This window comes from Tachysurus vachellii, chromosome 8, assembly GCF_030014155.1.
Source record: "Tachysurus vachellii isolate PV-2020 chromosome 8, HZAU_Pvac_v1, whole genome shotgun sequence".
NCBI lineage: Eukaryota > Metazoa > Chordata > Actinopteri > Siluriformes > Bagridae > Tachysurus > Tachysurus vachellii.
Window position 1 is genome coordinate 11,645,684 of NC_083467.1, and position 19,250 is coordinate 11,664,933.

Genomic DNA, 19,250 nt, shown 5'->3' on the forward strand with positions numbered 1-19,250 from the left:
CTCCGGTCCCTGCCTCAGAAAGTCTGTAGGCCCGGACTGATAGAATACTCTGATAACCTCTGTGAGCTATGAATACCTTTTCTCTGCATAAGTCATCCAGATTTCGGTCCCAATTATTTGGGCTACCTATGAATGAGCCCATGCCATGTCTCTGTGGAACTGAGCCAAAGGCTTTCATGTCCCCAAGGACAGAATGAATGAATAGGACTGAATACACGCAGCTTCATGCAGAAGGAAATTTTCCTGTTTTTTGTCTGTTACATTTCTAAAGGTTTGGATATTACAATTATGCTTACTGTTCTGTTTTATAGTTGGAGCATCGAGCCAAGGGAATTTTTAGCACTCTGTCATTCAGGCCCACAAAGAGAGTCCTGTCGCCATGGAGAATCTGGAGACTCAGTATTGGCTCCTTTACACCGGGTGGGTGGAGTTGCATCTCCTCCAAATAACAGCCTTGTAGACTCTTATTGGTGGTTGCCAGAGCCTTCAGAATGGTCCCATGTTCTAATACATAATGAAGGACAGAATTAAATCAAATTTTAGCTTCTAAATTATTCAAATACTGCTGCTAGGTTATAATACTGTCTGAAGTAAGTTTCTATTTATAATGCAGACTTGTCAAGTATGTTTTAAATACGTATCAGAGAACAGACTTCCCATGCGATAATGTCATTGAAATATTAGTCACCACAGACTGATTCAGCTTTCCTGGCTTGCACATTTGCTCACCTGTGCCAATGTACATGACATGATGGAGGGTGTCTTGGCCCTGCACAATGTCCACCACTAGTTTGGAGAAGCGCACATTATCCTGCCACACCAGCGGGTTGACAGACACGGGCTGTACCACGTCATTCATGAGGTAGAGTCGCTGAGCATCCTGCAGGCTACGTTCCGTTAGACCCTCGTTAGGCCCTTCGTCCTCGATGGTACCACACTGTAACAATTCAAGGTAAATCCGAGTAATAAATATTATATGAATCTACTATATTTTAATGCAACAGTGCTAGGAGTGTTAAACTGTTTGAGTTTTCAATAAATTGCAATATCATTGCAGTATGTCAGATGATACAGATGATTAGTCATTAAAAAAAATTATCTGGGTGACTGCAAACTTTACATACTGAATGAACTCAATATAACATGAAACCAGTGTAGCTTTACAGCTGTGAATGTGAATTAAATGCAGAATCAGAACCTAGAAAATAAATAGAGTCAAGGTGAGTGGCATACCTGGAAGTTGGGGATAGGGTTAAGACTTGGCAGCCAGGTGGAGCGTGGGTTCTCCTGGGAGCGAAATGGCCCATTGAACGCACGTGTGATGGCACTGAGGTTGAACGCACAAACTGCTGATGCAGCTATACTGTTCCTGTATATAGTCAATAGAGAAATATAAAGAGAGTGTGAGAAAGAGAACAAAAGTAAAGGTGAAGAAAGGGCTTAGAAATCAAGGAAATCTGACAATGAGTAACTGATACTAATATAATCGAGCTGTGTGTCTTGCTAGGTGAAGGATTGTAGATTTTAGCATAAGGTACCAGCAGTGAATATCTAAGCCTTAAGGCTTCTCTCCTGATCCTAACAACAGTTTTCAAATGGAGTTTCAGCAAAGATTTACATGTGAAAATGTAATGAAGTCACATAAAGCTAAATCCGTGTCAGTAGCGACAGACACTGAATAATAAAGAATACAAAGGCACTCACACTGTGAAATTACTGCTGATGCACACGGCCACTGTTATGTAACGTAAATGCCACTGACACCTGTGTAAACCTCTGCCCACTGCTATTTAGTTATCCATGCAATCAATTCCTCTGCAGACAAATAATTAAGATGGGAAAAATGACTATCTGAAAATGACCATCTTCCTCAGTATTCCTCAGTCAGTATATAGCAGCCAATCTGTGAGTATAAAAAGTATAAAATGGAAGACTGTCTTTAAAAAAAAACAAAACATTAATTTATGTTGCTTTTAAAAGCAGGCAGACTCACAGCCAAATAGTATCTTAAGCAAGCAGAAAATATCTGGGAGAGTAAATGTGTGTTTTGAGCTGACTCAAAACAAGCATGGGCTGCAGAGACAAATGATCAGCAACAACTAGGGTGCTAGCAGCAGAGCAGTGGACAGATGGTCTCTACGGCTGAGCTCCAGCAGGGAATCTAGCCCTGCCAGACTATGGGGCCTGAATTGGGCTGTGGTTACGGAGTCTGGAAAAGAACCAATAGAACCTGCATCAGAGGGCTTAGGGTGCAGCTCTAAGATGGGGTACACTTGCCGAGAGGGAAAGTGTGGGATGATGGGCATTGCCAGCAGGAGAACAAAGGTTTGACCATGCAGCTCAAACATCTAGCAAAAAACAGCAAGATCCTTTACATCCAGCAACCTGGGCAGTGATGTAATATGGACTGTTAAACACATTAGCCAGGAGTAAGCTAGAAAAAGAGAGAAGCTAACTGCTCTAGGCAGGTTTTGACATGACAGCAAAACAACTATGCTTTCATCAAGCTGCTCTTTTTCTTTGACGCTTTCATCAAGGCAGCATGAACTTCCTGATGGATGAGAATGGCCTTTTTTGCCATAGCAGAAGCATAAAAATAATCAACAGAAATATGCTGGCTCAGCTTTGGCTCTTTGCTATATAAAACTTATCGTGTTCATAAAGTCCCTACAGCAGGAAGCTTCTGTTAATCAGCCCTCTTTAATCATTAGTGGAATAATAGCAGGCAACTGGAAGGAATAAGTAACAGTTCAGAGAGCAGAGAGGATTATTTTAACTGCTCCACTTCATTGATTTAACATTGAGGGTGGGCCTGCGTCTCAATGAATCAGAACTCCTGATTAACCTTCAGAAAACGTTCCCAAATTTATCCATGTGTGAAAGAGACTTAAGGCGACTTTCAACGTGATATGCTTGGAACTCAATAGTAAATCAATATTGATCTACATAGCTACAAAAATGCTTGTAAATCCTTGGGAATTACTGGGATTTCTGGACAAATAATACAATAATGCTTAAAATAACAGTTTTATTTTTCATGTTTCTATGGAACACATTCATTAATCATTTACAATCCACACTAAAAAAAGTATGTGATCCATTGTATTTATTAATGGTAAGTGGTAAATGGATCCATTGTATTTATAACTGGTAGAACATCGTTTAGCAGCAATAACCCTGAGCTAAAGTTTCTGCCATGCTTCACAGTTTTGATAGGGTGCAGTGCCAAAAATATTGCTGAGCAATTTCTCCAAAAAGTACAACTTTTGTCGCCTATGTCCACAGAACATTGTCCTATCAGCATTGTTGAACATCCTACAGTATAACAGTTTTTTTTTTGAGAAAGCTAGAGGCTAGAGAGACATACAGAGAGAGAGAGAGAGAGAGAGAGAGAGAGAGAGAGAGAGAGAGAGAGAGAGAGAGAGAGAGAGAGAGAGAGAGAGAGAGAGAGAGAGCGAGAGAGAGTTTTTAATCTGTACACTACCCAGTATGGTGGAAGTGGAGGAAGCAATTTATCTCATATATAATTGCTTCTAAAATGGGCATGGATCCCACCTCAATATAATGTGCCTATAAGTTGCACCCTGTGCCTATGTGTGACAACCAGACAGTCAGATGGCATAAAGAGACATGGTACCAGACATTCTTATTCTTATTCATATTCATAGGATATGAGGGTGATGGCATCTTACTGTGAGAGCAGATGATTATCTAAAGCGTCTCTGACTGCTACACACACCAAATAGCTGTCCAGGTTGTCAAGTATAGAACGTTTAGCATTTTAATTTTTATTCTAAAATCAATCACAACACTGGCCACTGTATAATCAAATGACAGCACCTACATGTATACTCTGGTTGCTAGAGAATCTCCATATGTTTTACAAAACATACATTATAATACGTCTGGGATTCCAACCTCATCACTGATGAATGCAAAAGCCCTGTCAGCAATCTGCTGACGCATGAGGCAGGATTAGTCCAAACTTTTTTACTCCATAATAATCACAGTTACAGTACAGCACTGGTCACAGTCTCTTTCTTGGGAGAAGAAGTCAGGAAGTCTCCAAAGTTACCACATAAGCATGACAAACATGTGTGACAAAACTGAGTTAAGACTTGCACAATTACACCATTCTCATTATATCTCTAAATATGCTTACAGTATGCATTTAAGATATATCATTGTGCAAACTAATCTTTTTAGTCGTTGTTTCTGCATCAGCTTAAAAAAGATCTTTTTAAAAATCCATTGTGGTCTGGACAGTGGGAGAAAGAGGATGTTTGAAAATGTCAGTGTTTATTGTTATATGACAGGCCTGAAATTTTATTCAGAATGTGACTATAATCAAACTCCAACACAGCCCAAATACAGCACAAGCTAATTCGACAGTCACTGATGGAAAATGTATTGGTTGCGCTTTTAAAATCGAACCGAGCCCAATATAAACACAGCATTCCTTCATGCACTTAATACTTTGAAGTCATAGCTACACAACTGACCTCTGCATTCTTAGTGCTATTACTGACTGTTACTAAGAGTGCGAATTGGGATCTGTAACTTTTACCACATGAAACAACATGATGGGAATTCTTAAAATTCCTTAGATAACATGCTGATTGTCTGTTTGCTCGAAAGTGTCTTTAGATCATCTGTCTTCAATTTGGATGAAAAACTATTTTAAAAGAATATACAAATGCAAATGTTGGAATTGTTTTTAAAAAGCCAAGACAGTATCTTCTAATGTATTCTTATTAGTGTGAACAAGACATACTGCCCCCGAAAGCCTTCTTGATTCAAATTATGTCCTGAGAAATAAAATGATGAAGTCATTACGTGTGATGGAGCACTGCAGTATACAGTAGGTCGTCAGATGGGGCAAAATGAGAAGATAAAGTAAAGTGTGTTTTAGTGCTTGGGTTCAGTGCTGCTGTATGATTAGCAGTGTTTATAGCTGTGTAGAAATGCACTGACAAAGTGCAGCTTAGTCCTGCGAATGGCAGAGCTATAAACACAGTGAGTTCATTATAAGAGGCTATAGTGCTTACAGACCTTTAGGCACTAATTCACAGTGAAAATGGGTTAGCCTTCACAACTCAGTCTTTACCAACTGGTAGGAATACTACTGCTTACAAATCCACGTTTTCTCTCTCAGACAGTTTCTCACCCTCTGTGCTGCTCTTACAACCCCAGATTCCAGAGGTCCATGCTGGAGGTGTTCAATTTACTGCAGACAGATGGAGACACTGCTCTTATGATTTCATTACTATATCCCATCTCTACCAAAGTTTATGTGTGTGTGTGTGTGTGTGTGTGTGTGTGTGTGTGTGTGTGTGTGTGTGTGTGTGTGTGTGTGTGTGAGAGCGTGAGAGAGAAAGAGCACAGCACATTTTAAAGGATATACAGCCTTTAGCCACCAGAGTTCCTGATTTCGGACTCTTTTAAAGAGGCACTACAGATCCGCTGGCAAACAGAAGAAACAAAATGTTCCCCCTATTTCACTGTCTAGTTTCAACCTCTATCACATCCAGAGTTTCCTGCACAACAATGATAAAAGAGAAAGACCAGATACTAGGTGATATGGTGTAAAGTTAAAGTTGATTGAAGCAAATGCTTAAACACTAGTAAATGGCCATATAATCTCTTATGCGTTATCTCTTACTTATTTGTGTTAAAAGCCTATCTGAACACATTAGTCATTTTTTCTTGCCACTACAGGAGAAATAATGTATGTGCAAAACACATTAACTTGACATGGTTTTAGACTGCACTCACACATTGGTAGTAAAGATGCCGTAGATGAGATCCTGCTCAGGCAGGTAGAAAGTGCTCTGGAGCTCATTGTAGTAGAAGGGGATCTCTCCAGAGCGGGAGCAGTTCAGCCGAGCTTTGGTGAAAGTGGTCCACGTATCCTCGAGCAGGAAGCGGCCACCGATGTCATTCTTACAGACACGTGCCACGCGAGAGTACACAGTCTTCCCACAGTCATGCTCTACTGCAGTCTCCCTCAGGAAGAAGAAGGTGAAGAGTCCAATATCATAGGCTGAGATGAACTGAGGCTCTGAGAGGAAGAGAAAGAGAATGTATTCTGATTATCACTATGCAGCAGAGTGCCATGTTTTGGGGAAACTGGTTGATGCCAGGGACTACAGAGAAAACCCCTGTGGACACAGGGAAAACCTGAATTCACAAATGAAACAGAAGCCCTGGAATATCACCAAAATTATCATTTATCCTCTCCTTCCACTTTCAGCTTTTCCCGTTAGGGGTCGCCACAGCAAATCATCTGTTTCCACCTAACTATCTTCGGCATCCTCTACTCTCACACCAATTAACTTCATGTCTTCTTTTAACACACGCATATATCTCCTTTCCGGCCTTCCTCTTGACCTGGCAGCTCCATCTCCAACATCCTTCTACCAATATAACCATCTCCCTCCTCTGTACATGTCCAAACCATCTCAATCTAGCCTCTCTGTCCTTCCTGAGCTGTCCCTCTGTTGTGCTCGTTCCTAATCCTGTCCATCCTCATCACTCCTAAAGAGAACCTCAACATCCTCATCTCTGCTACCTCCATCTCTGCCTCATGCCTTTTCCTCACTGCTACAGTCTCTAAGCCATACAGCAAAGCTGGTCTCACTACTATATTGTACACCTTTCCTTTGATTCTTGCTGACAATCTTCTATCACACAACACTCCTGACACTTTTCTCCACTCACTCCAACCCGCCTGTACTCACCTCTTCACCTCTATTCCACACTCCCTATTTATATTATTTCAATTTCATATGGTTAACCTGCAATTTTGCCATCGATTTTATGTTCATTTTCACACCTTATATAAAATAATAATAATGCGTTAAAAAAAACGTAATGATGTAACATGAGGAAGTAACTTTGACATTCAGACTCAAAAATGAACCCATCCTCTTCTGAGTGAAAAAAAGGATAGCCATGAATATAAATCATGGCTATTCTACAACAGTATACTAAAGAGTGTGTTTGAAAGATCTTCAGTATAAGCATCAGGGTCATTCTGTAAATAAACCGCTTTTTAAACTGCTACAGCATCCAGGAACATTATACACTGATAATAATAAACACAAAAATGAATGTGTGTAGTGTGTAGCTGGAATTGACCGAACAATGATTAACTAAGTGCAGAGCGTTCTGGATGTTGAGTAAGAACTGTAAGTCCATTCTAAACTAACCTTTTCAGATATTTCTTCATTTTGCTTAAAATATTATTATTAGTCATCTCGTTGTAATAATTAAGTTGGACACTTGCACTCTTCCAACAAGCAGGTTTTTCTGTGGCTGAGCGGTAGACCAGACTGTACGTGTTGTGTAAGTGTACACATGTTTATATGACTGTACAGTTACATGTGGGTGTGAATATGACAAACAGTATTTTTCTACTTGCAGAATAAAAGTAAACACATCATATCAGGATGTGTGTGTGTGTGTGTGTGTGTGTGTGCGCGCATGAATTTGAGATCATGCCAGACTTGCAGCTTCTCCGGTAGCACTGAGGAACTTCTCATAAGTGAGTTTGGAGCCAAAACCCAGGGTTTATTCCATTTCCGTTCCAATTCACTTCATTATTAAAATGTAGTCAGTCAGCACCTTATATGTAGGTGCACAGCGCAACAACAGGCCAGGTGAATCAGGACCCCAGAGGTCTGTGACATTCTTTCCTGACCCCCACAGGAATAGGCTTATGAATGGAAATGAGATTTTAATTCACACTTTACTTTCAGAGGGTTATCTTCACATCCCACTGGCTTGGTGAGTAAGTGCTATTTTTTACAGGTGCGATATGCTGAGAGCTGAATTCTGGCATGAGGAGCACAGCAACATAAGTCTGACAGATTATTCTTCACACCGAGGCACAGAATTGAGTCTTTGTGCTTTCGTATGTCAGATGGGGAAAAATGTGCATGTGTGTGCGCAAAAACTCTATTTCTCTCTACCTTTTTTCCTCTGCAGCCCCTTACTTTAAATCTCCCACAGTGGAGTTAGGTGGGTGTTTCTGGTAGAATGGAGCATTGCAGCAGCAATTTCACCCTCTTCCTACTGTGAGGAATAATTATACCACTGCCTGGCAGAGAGCTGATCTGTTCCACCTGAGGCAAAAACTGCTTGCTGCTCTATATGTAAGCTTTAACACCTGCCTCGCTTCAAGGAAATAATATGTGAAGACACCGGAAACATGAGATTCACCACCGACATGTAGATCATCATGCAGAGATTCTAAAATTAATTGACACACTTTTTTTTTAATTCACTAATCAAACAGGTGCTAGATGAGTGTAAAACATTACACTACTCAACCAGATTAAAAACAACAAAGACATTGTGTTACTCATACCATTGAGCCATTTGGAGTTGTACTGGGCGGTCCTCAGAGGAGGCATGTTTCCCAGGCTGCGGTATATGACTGGGTCCCGGCCAGAGAAGTCGATGACTGTGGCAGCGTAAAGCTCTCCGCTGTCTGTTACAACTGCCGTAGAATTATGGCGAGGGTCATAAGGGCAGCGTGCCACGCCATTCACCCTTTCCAATATTCTGCTCATATTCCCCACCTGACAGATGGGGAGAAAGAACAAATTAGATATGCTCTAATTCCTAAAAAAAACTCTAACTGCTGAGTAAATACTATCGTCACTTACCTCTCTGGTGATGCACAGAGGCTGGAAAGCATTAGTGCCACATGTCATCACCTCCGTCTTGTTAACCAGAAGTACTCGAATGTAGTTCTGACACTCCGTCTGAGGAAAAAATGAACCCTGTCAGTATGTTACAGCAGTGCTATTTCATCAAATGCCACATAACCCATGTACATCTGACCTGAAGTCATGCTATAATTATCAGTTAATCAAAAGACATTCAGGACAATCAGCTTTCTCTGAGCTTGGTTAAGAATCCATATTTCTTCAGACACAAAGGAATGAGTGTCTTGGAGTGAAAAGTGCATGACATATATTAGCCTGGGGAAACCGACAAACGGTTTGTGTTCTCCACCTTAGATGCTAGCCACTGCCGTGTCTACGTTGATGGGGACTCAGAGAATTGCTATAAACACTTCCAAATTGAAAAGGCCAAGTCATCCCTTAGTATGTTCCAGTTAGTATTTGTAACTGGCCAAAGCAAATATAAGGATCGCTTTTAGAATTTGAACTTGTAAGCGATAAAAACTTTAATGCATTAATCTTGTACAGAAACTCAAACACCTAAAATGAACTGAGGTCAGATTTTGCAAATGAGATTACGTTCGGTCTTCTAAGATAAAAGTAGCACAGTGATCAATCCCCCAAGACAGCCTGATCACAGTGTTTCTTATCAGCACCACAGGGGGACCTTGTCTGGCATGCTGGAATGCTAAAAAGAGCCATCATAAGCACCTGCTAAATGCTGGGTTTCAATCAGCATATTAAAGCTGCACACAAGCACTGATGTGCCATAAATTATTTATTATTCACAACACATTGTTCACTAACTGGAGATTTGTGCTTTGGCAAACACAGGATAAATGCTCTTTGCACTGTGTCCTCCTACAAGACAAACCCATTCTCTTTCCTCTATCCAATGAGATGCCGGCATTTTGAAAGAAATGTTGCTATCCAGCAGTAAAACCGGGGGTTCAAAGTTACCTCCGTCTTCCCTTTGCTTTGACAGGACCTCCTGGTGTCTTCGTCTGGGCCCCATTCTGTCGCCTAGGAAACCAAAATACATGTTGAAAAGTGACTTGTGGCATTCGCTAAAAGCCAGCAGACGTTCAGCTCGAGGCGTGTTACTCAACTGTGCACAGCAATATTGCATTTAGCCAGATGTCTTAAACGACATTAACCTTATTCATGCTTGTTTATTATGTAAACAGCTAAATAAGTGGAGCAGTGGCTTAAAAGGGTGAGGGAAGGAAACAGTTAGGAAGCCATATGAAATTTGCATGTAAATGCTGTTGCCTTGCTTATTTTGTTCAGGAAGAGAAATCTAGTCTCCCTCCCTTTGGTGTCTCCATTTTGCTTATCCCAATTACACCTTTTTGTAGTAGCTGGTCCAGGGCTTTTTTTATTATATAGACAAACTGAAACAGTTTATAGCAGCCAACAGAATGTTCTATCTACCTATCTATCTATCTATCTATCTATCTATCTATCTATCTATCTATCTATCTATCTATCTGTCTATCTATCTATCTATCTATCTATCTATCTATCTATCTATCTATCTATCTAGACAGACAGACAGACAGACAGACAGACAGACAGATAGATAGGCAGGTTGATGGATAATTTTGCTGGTACCTGTGACCAGTGACAATAAAGGCTACTACTACTATTTTCTATGGTATATAGAACATGTACAGTTCAAACCTACTGTACTTTCTTTTTGTCTCATCTTTAAACAAAATCAGAGCTCCATCTTCTACCACAACCCTTTGACTAAAAGCTCTCATTCCAGTCTGTCTCACCTAAAAATAGTCTTCTGCTCTGCTCAGTGTGTGCGAGAGAGTAAAAGGAATGGCACAGAGCAGAGACAATGGAAGAAAACTCTTGTGTTCCTTTCCATCCTGTTCTCTACTCTCTACTGTGTAAAGTGTACACCATCTGGACTAAACGAACTGTTCTGTCTCCCTAAAAATGACATTCATAACACCTTCCTTTTTCTCCATACACAGCTCTCCGATTCATAAGATAAAGAGTAATCGATTAAACAATTTGAAGCAGTAATAAACCGTTATTTAAGTGTGATTTGTTTAGTGTAACACGGGCATTGACATATGAACCAAATTGTAAAGTAAAACTACAACAATAAGCAAAAGGCTCTGTATGCCTCATCACTCTTCACTCAGCAATAGCATCATGGCTCAAATCTTTTGAATGAGACTGTCACTCATGATTTTCACTTTTTCCTCAGTATGCTGGCTCTCATTCAGCAAGATATGATAATGATGATGTGACATCATACCAAACAAACCCCCACCACTTAGACAAACTGAAAAGCTATTTTTTTTGAAAGAGAGAGAGAGAGAGAGAGAGAGAGAGAGAGAGAGAGAGAGAGAATGCTGGGATACGAGTGGGGGTTGTTTGTGAGAAATGCCTTTGTGGTGAATCATAGTTGGGGTCATTAGCATCTTGTCTTTGAAGCCGTTTGTAGAGAAGTCCGTCAGCTTAACCCTGACCTTAACCATGGCAGCCCCCCTCTTTTCACCACATTGAAACAAAGCCAGCCCTCCGCTGCAATTCCCAAAGCACATTCTGGGAAGTGGGTCTGTGAAAGGCGCACTGTCTGCCATGTTTGGTGAGGGCCACAATGGGGTGCCTGGGACTTTGCCACCCTAGGAGAGCAACCATCCACCTGGCAGTGAAGCAGCAATGCTGGCTTTTCACTAGGGAGAGGATGAAATATCTGAATAGCAAATTGCACCTGACAAGCATTGCATTACATAGAAAAACTGAAGACCAAAACACATACCTTAATTACATAATTACCTCCCTACTCACTAAGAAATATTGGTAATTAAACAATCTGTGTTTATTCTGTGGTTAACTTCTTCAGCAACACACTGATTTGTTACACATTCATTTTCTTTTCTGCATAAAACAAAATTTTGTTTAGTAAATAAACTAAATTGCAAAAATAGCAAAAAAATAAATGCAACTGAATGAATCCCTTGAGGACCAGTACGTCAGGGGGAAACTGAAGTGAGTTTCAGAGATGAAAATTCTAATAGTTACAGTAAAAAGGAAGCAGTGGAGACGATAATGAGTATAATAGCACAACGCTGTCCAATGCATTTTATCTTAATTATTTTAAAAAGCCACAGCCACGTATGAGTGTGTGTATATTTTTGTGTGCTGTTCCAGCCTAATTTCGCCGACATTTCTTTCAAAGCCAGAAACACAGGTCTGATGTAAACATACGCAGCATGATAAGTTTCTGCATAGAGTCTAATTCTGCTGAAAAGGCAGTGGTATCTGTTGTGCATGACTAATATCAGGTGTGACAACTAATTATGATGCATGAACATTACAAATAGAAGTCTATTCCTGCACACTGCAATGTCTTGTTGGTATTTTGTAGCACCTGCTACTTACAAACAAGCATATTCACTGCTAAACTAGAGTGACGTGTTGTTTTTTTAAAACCGTTTTTGTCTTTTACTTGACTGCTGACTCTCCATCAAGCATGTAATTACAGAACAGTTTGTGAATATGAATTCATTTTACACATCAAAGTTCCAACTGCCTGACTCCATGTCTGGTTGTTAATCTTAATATTTAATACCAAAAAATGAACTAATTTCATTCTCCTCAACCCTCAGCCATGCTTCTTTTTCTTAACTTTCCCTCCTTTTGTGCTATGCCTGATTAAGGTGTGTAAGCTCCACCCCATTTCCATTAGACTATCAGAGTATCCATTTTAAACACTGAAGCTCCAGGTTCTGTAGGCTTCAATAGAACCTACTTAATAGGACCTATAAGGCAAGACGCCTTATTTCGTGCTTTAACACAGTGCCCTATTGAGCCAGCTGGTTCCCCTGTACTGAGCACTACCCTGATGGATGTGACAGGACTTCCAATTCCTTTTCCTCATTGTCCTACAACCCTGATCCCTACACAACGGGGTGCACATATGCATTCTACTTCCTCCCCCATACCAATCTGTCCCCAAAACACATACGCTTCCCCATTCTATCACCCGCACCCCTAACACAAACACACACTCTCTCCTCATACCAGCGTACCCCTACAATCCTAGTGCACCTGCTATAGCCAACAACTGTGCTGAAAAATGGGACCAGTGTGGAGGTGCATACCCTTTGAGTGGCGCTGAATAAGGGGACTGCATATTGTGCCGAACTGTGCGAGTTGTACGAGTGTGTGAATGTGAAGATTGAAAGAGGAAATGGACGATTATTTTAAGCTTCACTGTTGTGCTGCAAAAAGCTTTTGAAGTAAGAAAAAAATGACAAGTAGTGAAAAAGAGAGATTGGTCATAGCCTATGTCCAAACCTCCACATGATTGCTATAACAGTGTGACAGCATTGTACTGCAGGGTTAAATGTACAGCAGGGCTTGTGCTAGATTATAGTTATACGTTTCCATTGCCTGAAGATGCACATTTTAATTTTTTTAAATCCAAATATCAACATTCACTAAATATATCTATACATTTCAGTAAACAAACGCACAAATATCAGTTTGTCTAGTGAAACACAAAGAAAAACAACAAATCCAAAGCCCACTCCCCTGATGCTTTCTGTTCTCATGGGCTTGACTTTTTTTCCTAGCATATAAAGATCACATTATAACCACCCAGCAACAAAGACCACATCAATTATTAAATCTGGGCAAATTGCAGGGGACATTAATAACCAGCTGGCTGAATGAAATGAGCCCTGGCTCATCAGGTTCTGATGTCAGTAAAAATTTGGACTGCTGGTGAAAAATATCAAACCAGCACCGTTTTTTAATGTGGCCACTTTTTCATTTTTGAAAGGCTGCACAATTCATGCACTCCCATTCCTCCCTGCACCACTGACATACGAATGCAATATGCACCAGTGCCGATGTGATCCTAAAACATCTAACTCGAAAACATGTGAGAGGCAGCCATTGCCCTAAAGCTCTATATGCTATCATATATTAACCTGATGTTGTTTGTGTTTACAACATATTTAAAATAGAATACAGGGGGGGGGGCACGGTGCTCAGTGGTTAGCACGTTCGCCTCACACCTCCAGGGTTGGGGGTTCGATTCCCACCTCCGCCTTGTGTGTGTGGAGTTTGCATGTTCTCCCCGTGCCTCAGGGGTTTCCTCCGGGTACTCCGGTTTCCTCCCCCGGTCCAAAGACATGCATGGTAGGTTGATTGGCATCTCTGGAAAATTGTCCGTAGTGTGTGATTGCGTGAGTGAATGAGAGTGTGTGTGCCCTGCGATGGGTTGGCACTCTGTCCAGGGTGTATCCTGCCTTGATGCCCGATGACGCCTGAGATAGGCACAGGCTCCCCGTGACCCGATGTAGTTCGGATAAGCGGTAGAAAATGAGTGAGTGAGAGTGAATAGAACACAACCCAACCAGAGACGCATGGATTCTTTTTATTCTTTCACAGTTTACTTGTGTGCAAAACGTCCTGTTTTAAATGCGGACTGCTGAGGAGGGCAGTCACCTCTTGCCCAGAGTGGCCTCTGTCCATGCAGCTGCTTGTCAAAGACAATAAAAGAAGGCTGGCTTTGCTACATTTCTTCACAGTTTAAAAGAGACTGTTTTGCTTGCAGCTTAGCACATTTGATTATCAACCCCGTTTTGACTTATTAGTCATTTGTCATGGACCTTCGAATATCTTAAATAAGAAAGCCTTTAAACCTGTTCTTTTTCAAACCCAGAAGATCTGACTCATAGAAGCCTTTGGAAATCCAGTAAAAAAAAGGAGGAAATAATATCATAAAGGCACAGGGAAGTCGGTCACAACTACGGTCACAGAAACATGGCTTGGTCTGATTTCTAAACTACAGTGGACTACATACAATGGATATAAAAGTGTGCACAAATTGATATATAATAAAAAAAGATGTGAAAAAAGATGCGGAAAAAATGGAAAACTGGGGAAAATAGGAAAAAGAATAGTGAGAATAACCTACAGGTAATGAGCTTCAGTTAATATCAGAATGGTTAGAATGTGTGATCTCATCGACACTGATTGTGGCATGGATGATGGTGCCAGATGGGCTGGTGTGAGTATTTCAGAAAATGCTGATCGCTGGGATTTACTGACTCTTTAGTTTGCACAGTATGATCAAAAACAAAAACAGAAAAAATACATAGTGAGCGGATGTTCTGTGGGCAGAAATGTGTTGGACAAACTGGTCTGAGCTGACAAGAAGGGTAGGGTAACTCAAATAAGCATTCTTTACAGCTGCGTTGAGCAGGAAATGGTCTGAGAACATGTGAAATCTCGAGACAGATGAGCTACAACAGCAGAAAGTTACACTAGGTTCCACTCCTGTCAGCCAAGAACAGCAATCAGAGGTTAGAGTGGGCACAGGCTCACAGAAACTAGAGAGACGAAGACTGGAAGCAAAAAAAACCAAAACAAAAAACAATTAGGCAACACTTTCAAGCCTTCAGCTGTCCAGTTTGGATGTTTTGCCTCAGTCAAAATGGCTGTACTCACATTTTCCTCCATTCCATTGTTTGATTTGAATAAAAATGAAGCACTTGACCTATATCTGCATGATTTTATGCATTGTGCTGTTCTTACATGATCAGCTGATTATATAAGGGTCCCAGTGTTCCTATTAAAGATTAGATGAGGGTCCTGGTGTTCCTATTAAAGCGACTGTAGATGACTAAAAGATTGTCCATATCAGAACACTATAAGAACATTGTGAATGTTTAATCATAACCTTGGCTACTTCAAACTACCTCTTAATAGCATATTCCTCTCAAAAGGAACCTTTCAACACTTCTGAAGCATATAGCATCTGATGTGCATTTAATTCATGAAGATCCTGAGCAGGTTGTCCTGACATGAAAGTGTTTACCACTCAGCACTGAAAAAAAGACGTTTCGAGGCATAAGAAGGTGGGAGGGAGATCAGAGTTATGAAACAGAGTTGCTTCTTTAGGTGTAGGAGAGTGGTGGAGATTTAACAGAGTTTCTTTGAACCCTTTTTGCATACCCTGTCTATTTACATTCCAGCCTGGCCAGTCCTCAGACCTTATATTCTACACAGCTCTCCTCACACAGAGCAGACCCTCTTCTCTTTCCTCTTCATCATCTATCTTCATTCACAACTCTATTCCTCTCATTTCTGACAGTAGTGCCAGGCATCTCATTCTTTTTTTTTCCTTCTTTTTCTTTTTTTTTTTTTAAAAACCACAGCCTGTGCCAGCTCAAATTGAAGTAAGTTCTCCTCCAATATACTCCTCCACACCATACAGTGCTGGAACATTTCAGCAAAGCTTCTTTCTTTCCAAAGCTCTCCACAAGTGATGCTTACTGGGTCAGTCACATTACTCAATGAGGACAGATTGTTCATTTTACACATACACAAAGAAAATTAGAATACATCTCATTCGGATAATTCGGTACTTATGTAATGTATACATGTTTTCAATAACAAAGTGCTACAGTATTTTTGTAATAACTGTTTTATCCTGGTCAGGGTCAGCGGTGGAGCTGAAGCCTATCCTGAAAACACACTAAATGAGATGCCAGTCCATAACAGGGCTCCATTCACACAAACCCCTCTAGCATGTTTTTGGAGGTGAGAGGAAACCAGAGATCCCAGTGGAAGCCCACACAGATACACATAGCAAGTAACATGAGCTCAGAATCAAAACAGGGACCCTAAAGCTGGCAACGTTTACTGAAAAATACTGCAAAATCCTACAGATCTGATTTCCTCCTATTTCTGAGCGGAAACAACTTTCTAATATCAGACAGATCCTGACAAATGATGAATCACACAATAAACAGTCAAGCTGCTAATATAGAGGAGTCTCTAGATGATCAAGAAACAGGTCACTTATCACAACCACAATATCTCTGAAAAATAAGTAACTACAGTCATGTCTTGTTGTGTATATGTTTATGTTAAGTTGCGCTAAAGGAAGATATGTACTGTATTGAATTGGGTGATAGGAAAAAAAAGAAATAAAAATAGGGCCAGCTGTAAGATAATCTGTTTCTACATGGCATTAAATCAAATTATCTGAGTGACTCAGATACAGATAACAAATGCTTTGTGTGTTCTGAGTTTATCCAATTTAATGGCAAAAGAGCTATGGGCTCTGTGCTGCTACAATCCAGGACATTCTGTAGAGTTCAAACTGAGAGACAAATCAACACCCTAATCATACACACACACACACACACACACACACACACACACACACACACACACACAGGGCTGAGAACTGTTCATTTAAATTGTGTCAGATTAGCAAAACAGCCTGTGAAATACAGATTATAATCAGTTTTGTTTAAGCCTCAATCATAATGGTTAACCACAAATGTGATATTACTCTACTTTCATGGTTAACATGCATTGGGTCTTTAGGTTTAATTGTTGATTTATATGCCATTCTGCTTTTTTCTTTTTCTTACTTTTCCCCTGGTATTGTTTACCCCAGCGGCAGTGTTGTGCTAGTGTAACTAGTTACAGATACTAGTTACTTCATTCAAAAAGTAACTCAAGAACAACTGATTGAACAGGTGGAATCAGGTGTGGCTTCTGCTTGGTTGGAATGAAAACCTGCACCCAGACCGGCCCTTTGTGGATAAGATTGGACACCGCTGGTTTAACCCTCTTTACCAGTATACTGAATGGATATAGACTTATCTGGCAATGTACTGGTCTCCAAAAAATGAATTATTTTCTCACCACAAGTCTGATATAAAATAAGTCAGGACACTGTTGGTTTTCAGCATGAGATGTTTTTACCTCTGTTAAAACCCTACACTGAATTATAATGGTTGAAGGTAATGGCTTCAAGTAAACACTCGGGGCATCTCAGAGAGGAGAAAAGGTCTGATATCACCATTTACTTTAAAAAAATGAATCATTTTTGATTTTTTTTTTTTTTTGGAAATTTAAGAATATATTGCTAATTGGAAGGGAAGGAAACATGCTTATAAAATATAAATTCATAAAGCCGTGAGTGTCAAATTTCAAGTAAGCAATTAAGCACCACTGTAGAGTCTGAAATGGAAAAGAAATTCAAATGCTGAACATGGCCAAATACTGTATGTAACATGAGATACAGTAAATTGTCAGTCTCTAGCACATAAATGTAAAGTTTTTGGAAAAAAAACCAAAAACCTTGTCCGTTCTAATTGCTATATTTATTTAAAATAAAACTAAGCACAAGTAAGAAGTGTCACAGCCACAGGCAGAACTCACTCACCGAGTAGTTTTTATGTTTGCACACCTGCCTCCCTAAAGCAGTGGATCAATAGAAGATAGTTGAAGAAAAAAATGTACGGTTCACACTTTCTTTTTTCCTTCTGTAATAACACTATTAGAAAACATAGTCTAGCACCCAGGAGTATCTGTATAAACAGAGTGAGCATGACCAGACAACCCAGATTTACACAGTGACGCCATAATCAAAGCTTCCTGTCTCTTTTGTCCTGTCTGAATAGGGGCAGTTACTGATTAATTGTGTGTGCAGACACACACACACACACAAACACACGTATAAAAAAAGTATAGGATTTATTAAAGCAAACACCACCTGCATAGTAAAAAAAATGAAGCAGCTAATGGAGCATGTTGACTCAATTTGGCTTGTACGTAAGGAATTATTTATCAAATTTCCGGTAATTGAATGAACTACATTGGTCACTTTAGTTTCAATGTAATTATATTTAAATACAAGTGCATTTAAGCAGAGCCTGTGTGTTAATAAAAGCGTTATAGCTTATCTTGTTTTTCTAGAAGATTATACTGTAGCATTGTCTTTCAGTGAGAGTCTTCTCACTGAGAATATATTTCATTGTCTTAAGCTCAGAAGATTCCAAATCCCAAAGCCCTAACGTGCCGGAAGCTGGCACCCAAGTCGTAGAGGGAAAAGAGGTACACAATGAGATGTGTCTACAGCTGAGTGATAAGAACCTGCGGATATAGTGTGAATTTCCCAGCCATCGGTGAGGATGATTACGCCTACTAAGAGATTTCTATTGGCTCTCCGATACTGATGTAATTCCCTGCAATCCTTTTTCTGGAGTCATTGGAGATATTGTCCACCAATTCTTTCGTAATTTCAAAATGAGTTACATGCATGCATACATCGTGAGTATGAAATGGCCTGGTGGATGGTCCATCTCTGCTTCATTTTGCATTAGACTTTTACAGAATCTCAAAGAAAAATGTCATTTAAGCAAATTCCAGTTTGACCATTACAGCATCTGTATTTTTGGCTGAAAACTTGACTCAAAAAGGTTGATTGCTTTAAACAGAAGGTGTAGTTTGGGCTGCTAACTGAATGGCTCATTTATTCTTGGAATAGATGCAACTGGGTGCAGTCAGGTTGCACCCGGAGTTAGAACCGGTACTGTTGGCTAAAGTTAAAGTTCTATACCGCTGCTAGAAACTGACATTATAATTTGCAGATTTTTAACTTCAGGCATTTTCACACAATCATGCCAACATTTCTTTTGCATGTTTCTGGATGACCTGAGCACTGAGCAGTAGATTAAAACCTGGTGGCTTCAAGCTAAATATTTTACCATTTTA

The 19,250-nt window shown here is 40.1% G+C and overlaps 1 protein-coding gene across 3 annotated transcripts in view; it reads right to left on the minus strand.

The window, feature by feature from the left end:
• The window catches only part of sema5ba (sema domain, seven thrombospondin repeats (type 1 and type 1-like), transmembrane domain (TM) and short cytoplasmic domain, (semaphorin) 5Ba), a 93,303-nt gene that overhangs the window by 21,055 nt on the left and 52,998 nt on the right, over positions 1–19,250 (minus strand). For all 3 annotated transcript variants that reach the window (XR_009648961.1, XM_060876268.1, XM_060876267.1), the window contains 7 exons: positions 9,654–9,716; positions 8,673–8,771; positions 8,372–8,585; positions 5,776–6,061; positions 1,234–1,369; positions 730–937; positions 297–504 (listed from right to left, as the gene is read on the minus strand). Coding sequence is in view for 2 of the 3 variants with exons in the window: in XM_060876268.1 (XP_060732251.1) it covers positions 297–504; positions 730–937; positions 1,234–1,369; positions 5,776–6,061; positions 8,372–8,585; positions 8,673–8,771; positions 9,654–9,716 (1,214 nt within the window). In the remaining variant the exon portion in view is untranslated. The remainder of the gene's footprint in view (positions 1–296; positions 505–729; positions 938–1,233; positions 1,370–5,775; positions 6,062–8,371; positions 8,586–8,672; positions 8,772–9,653; positions 9,717–19,250) is intronic.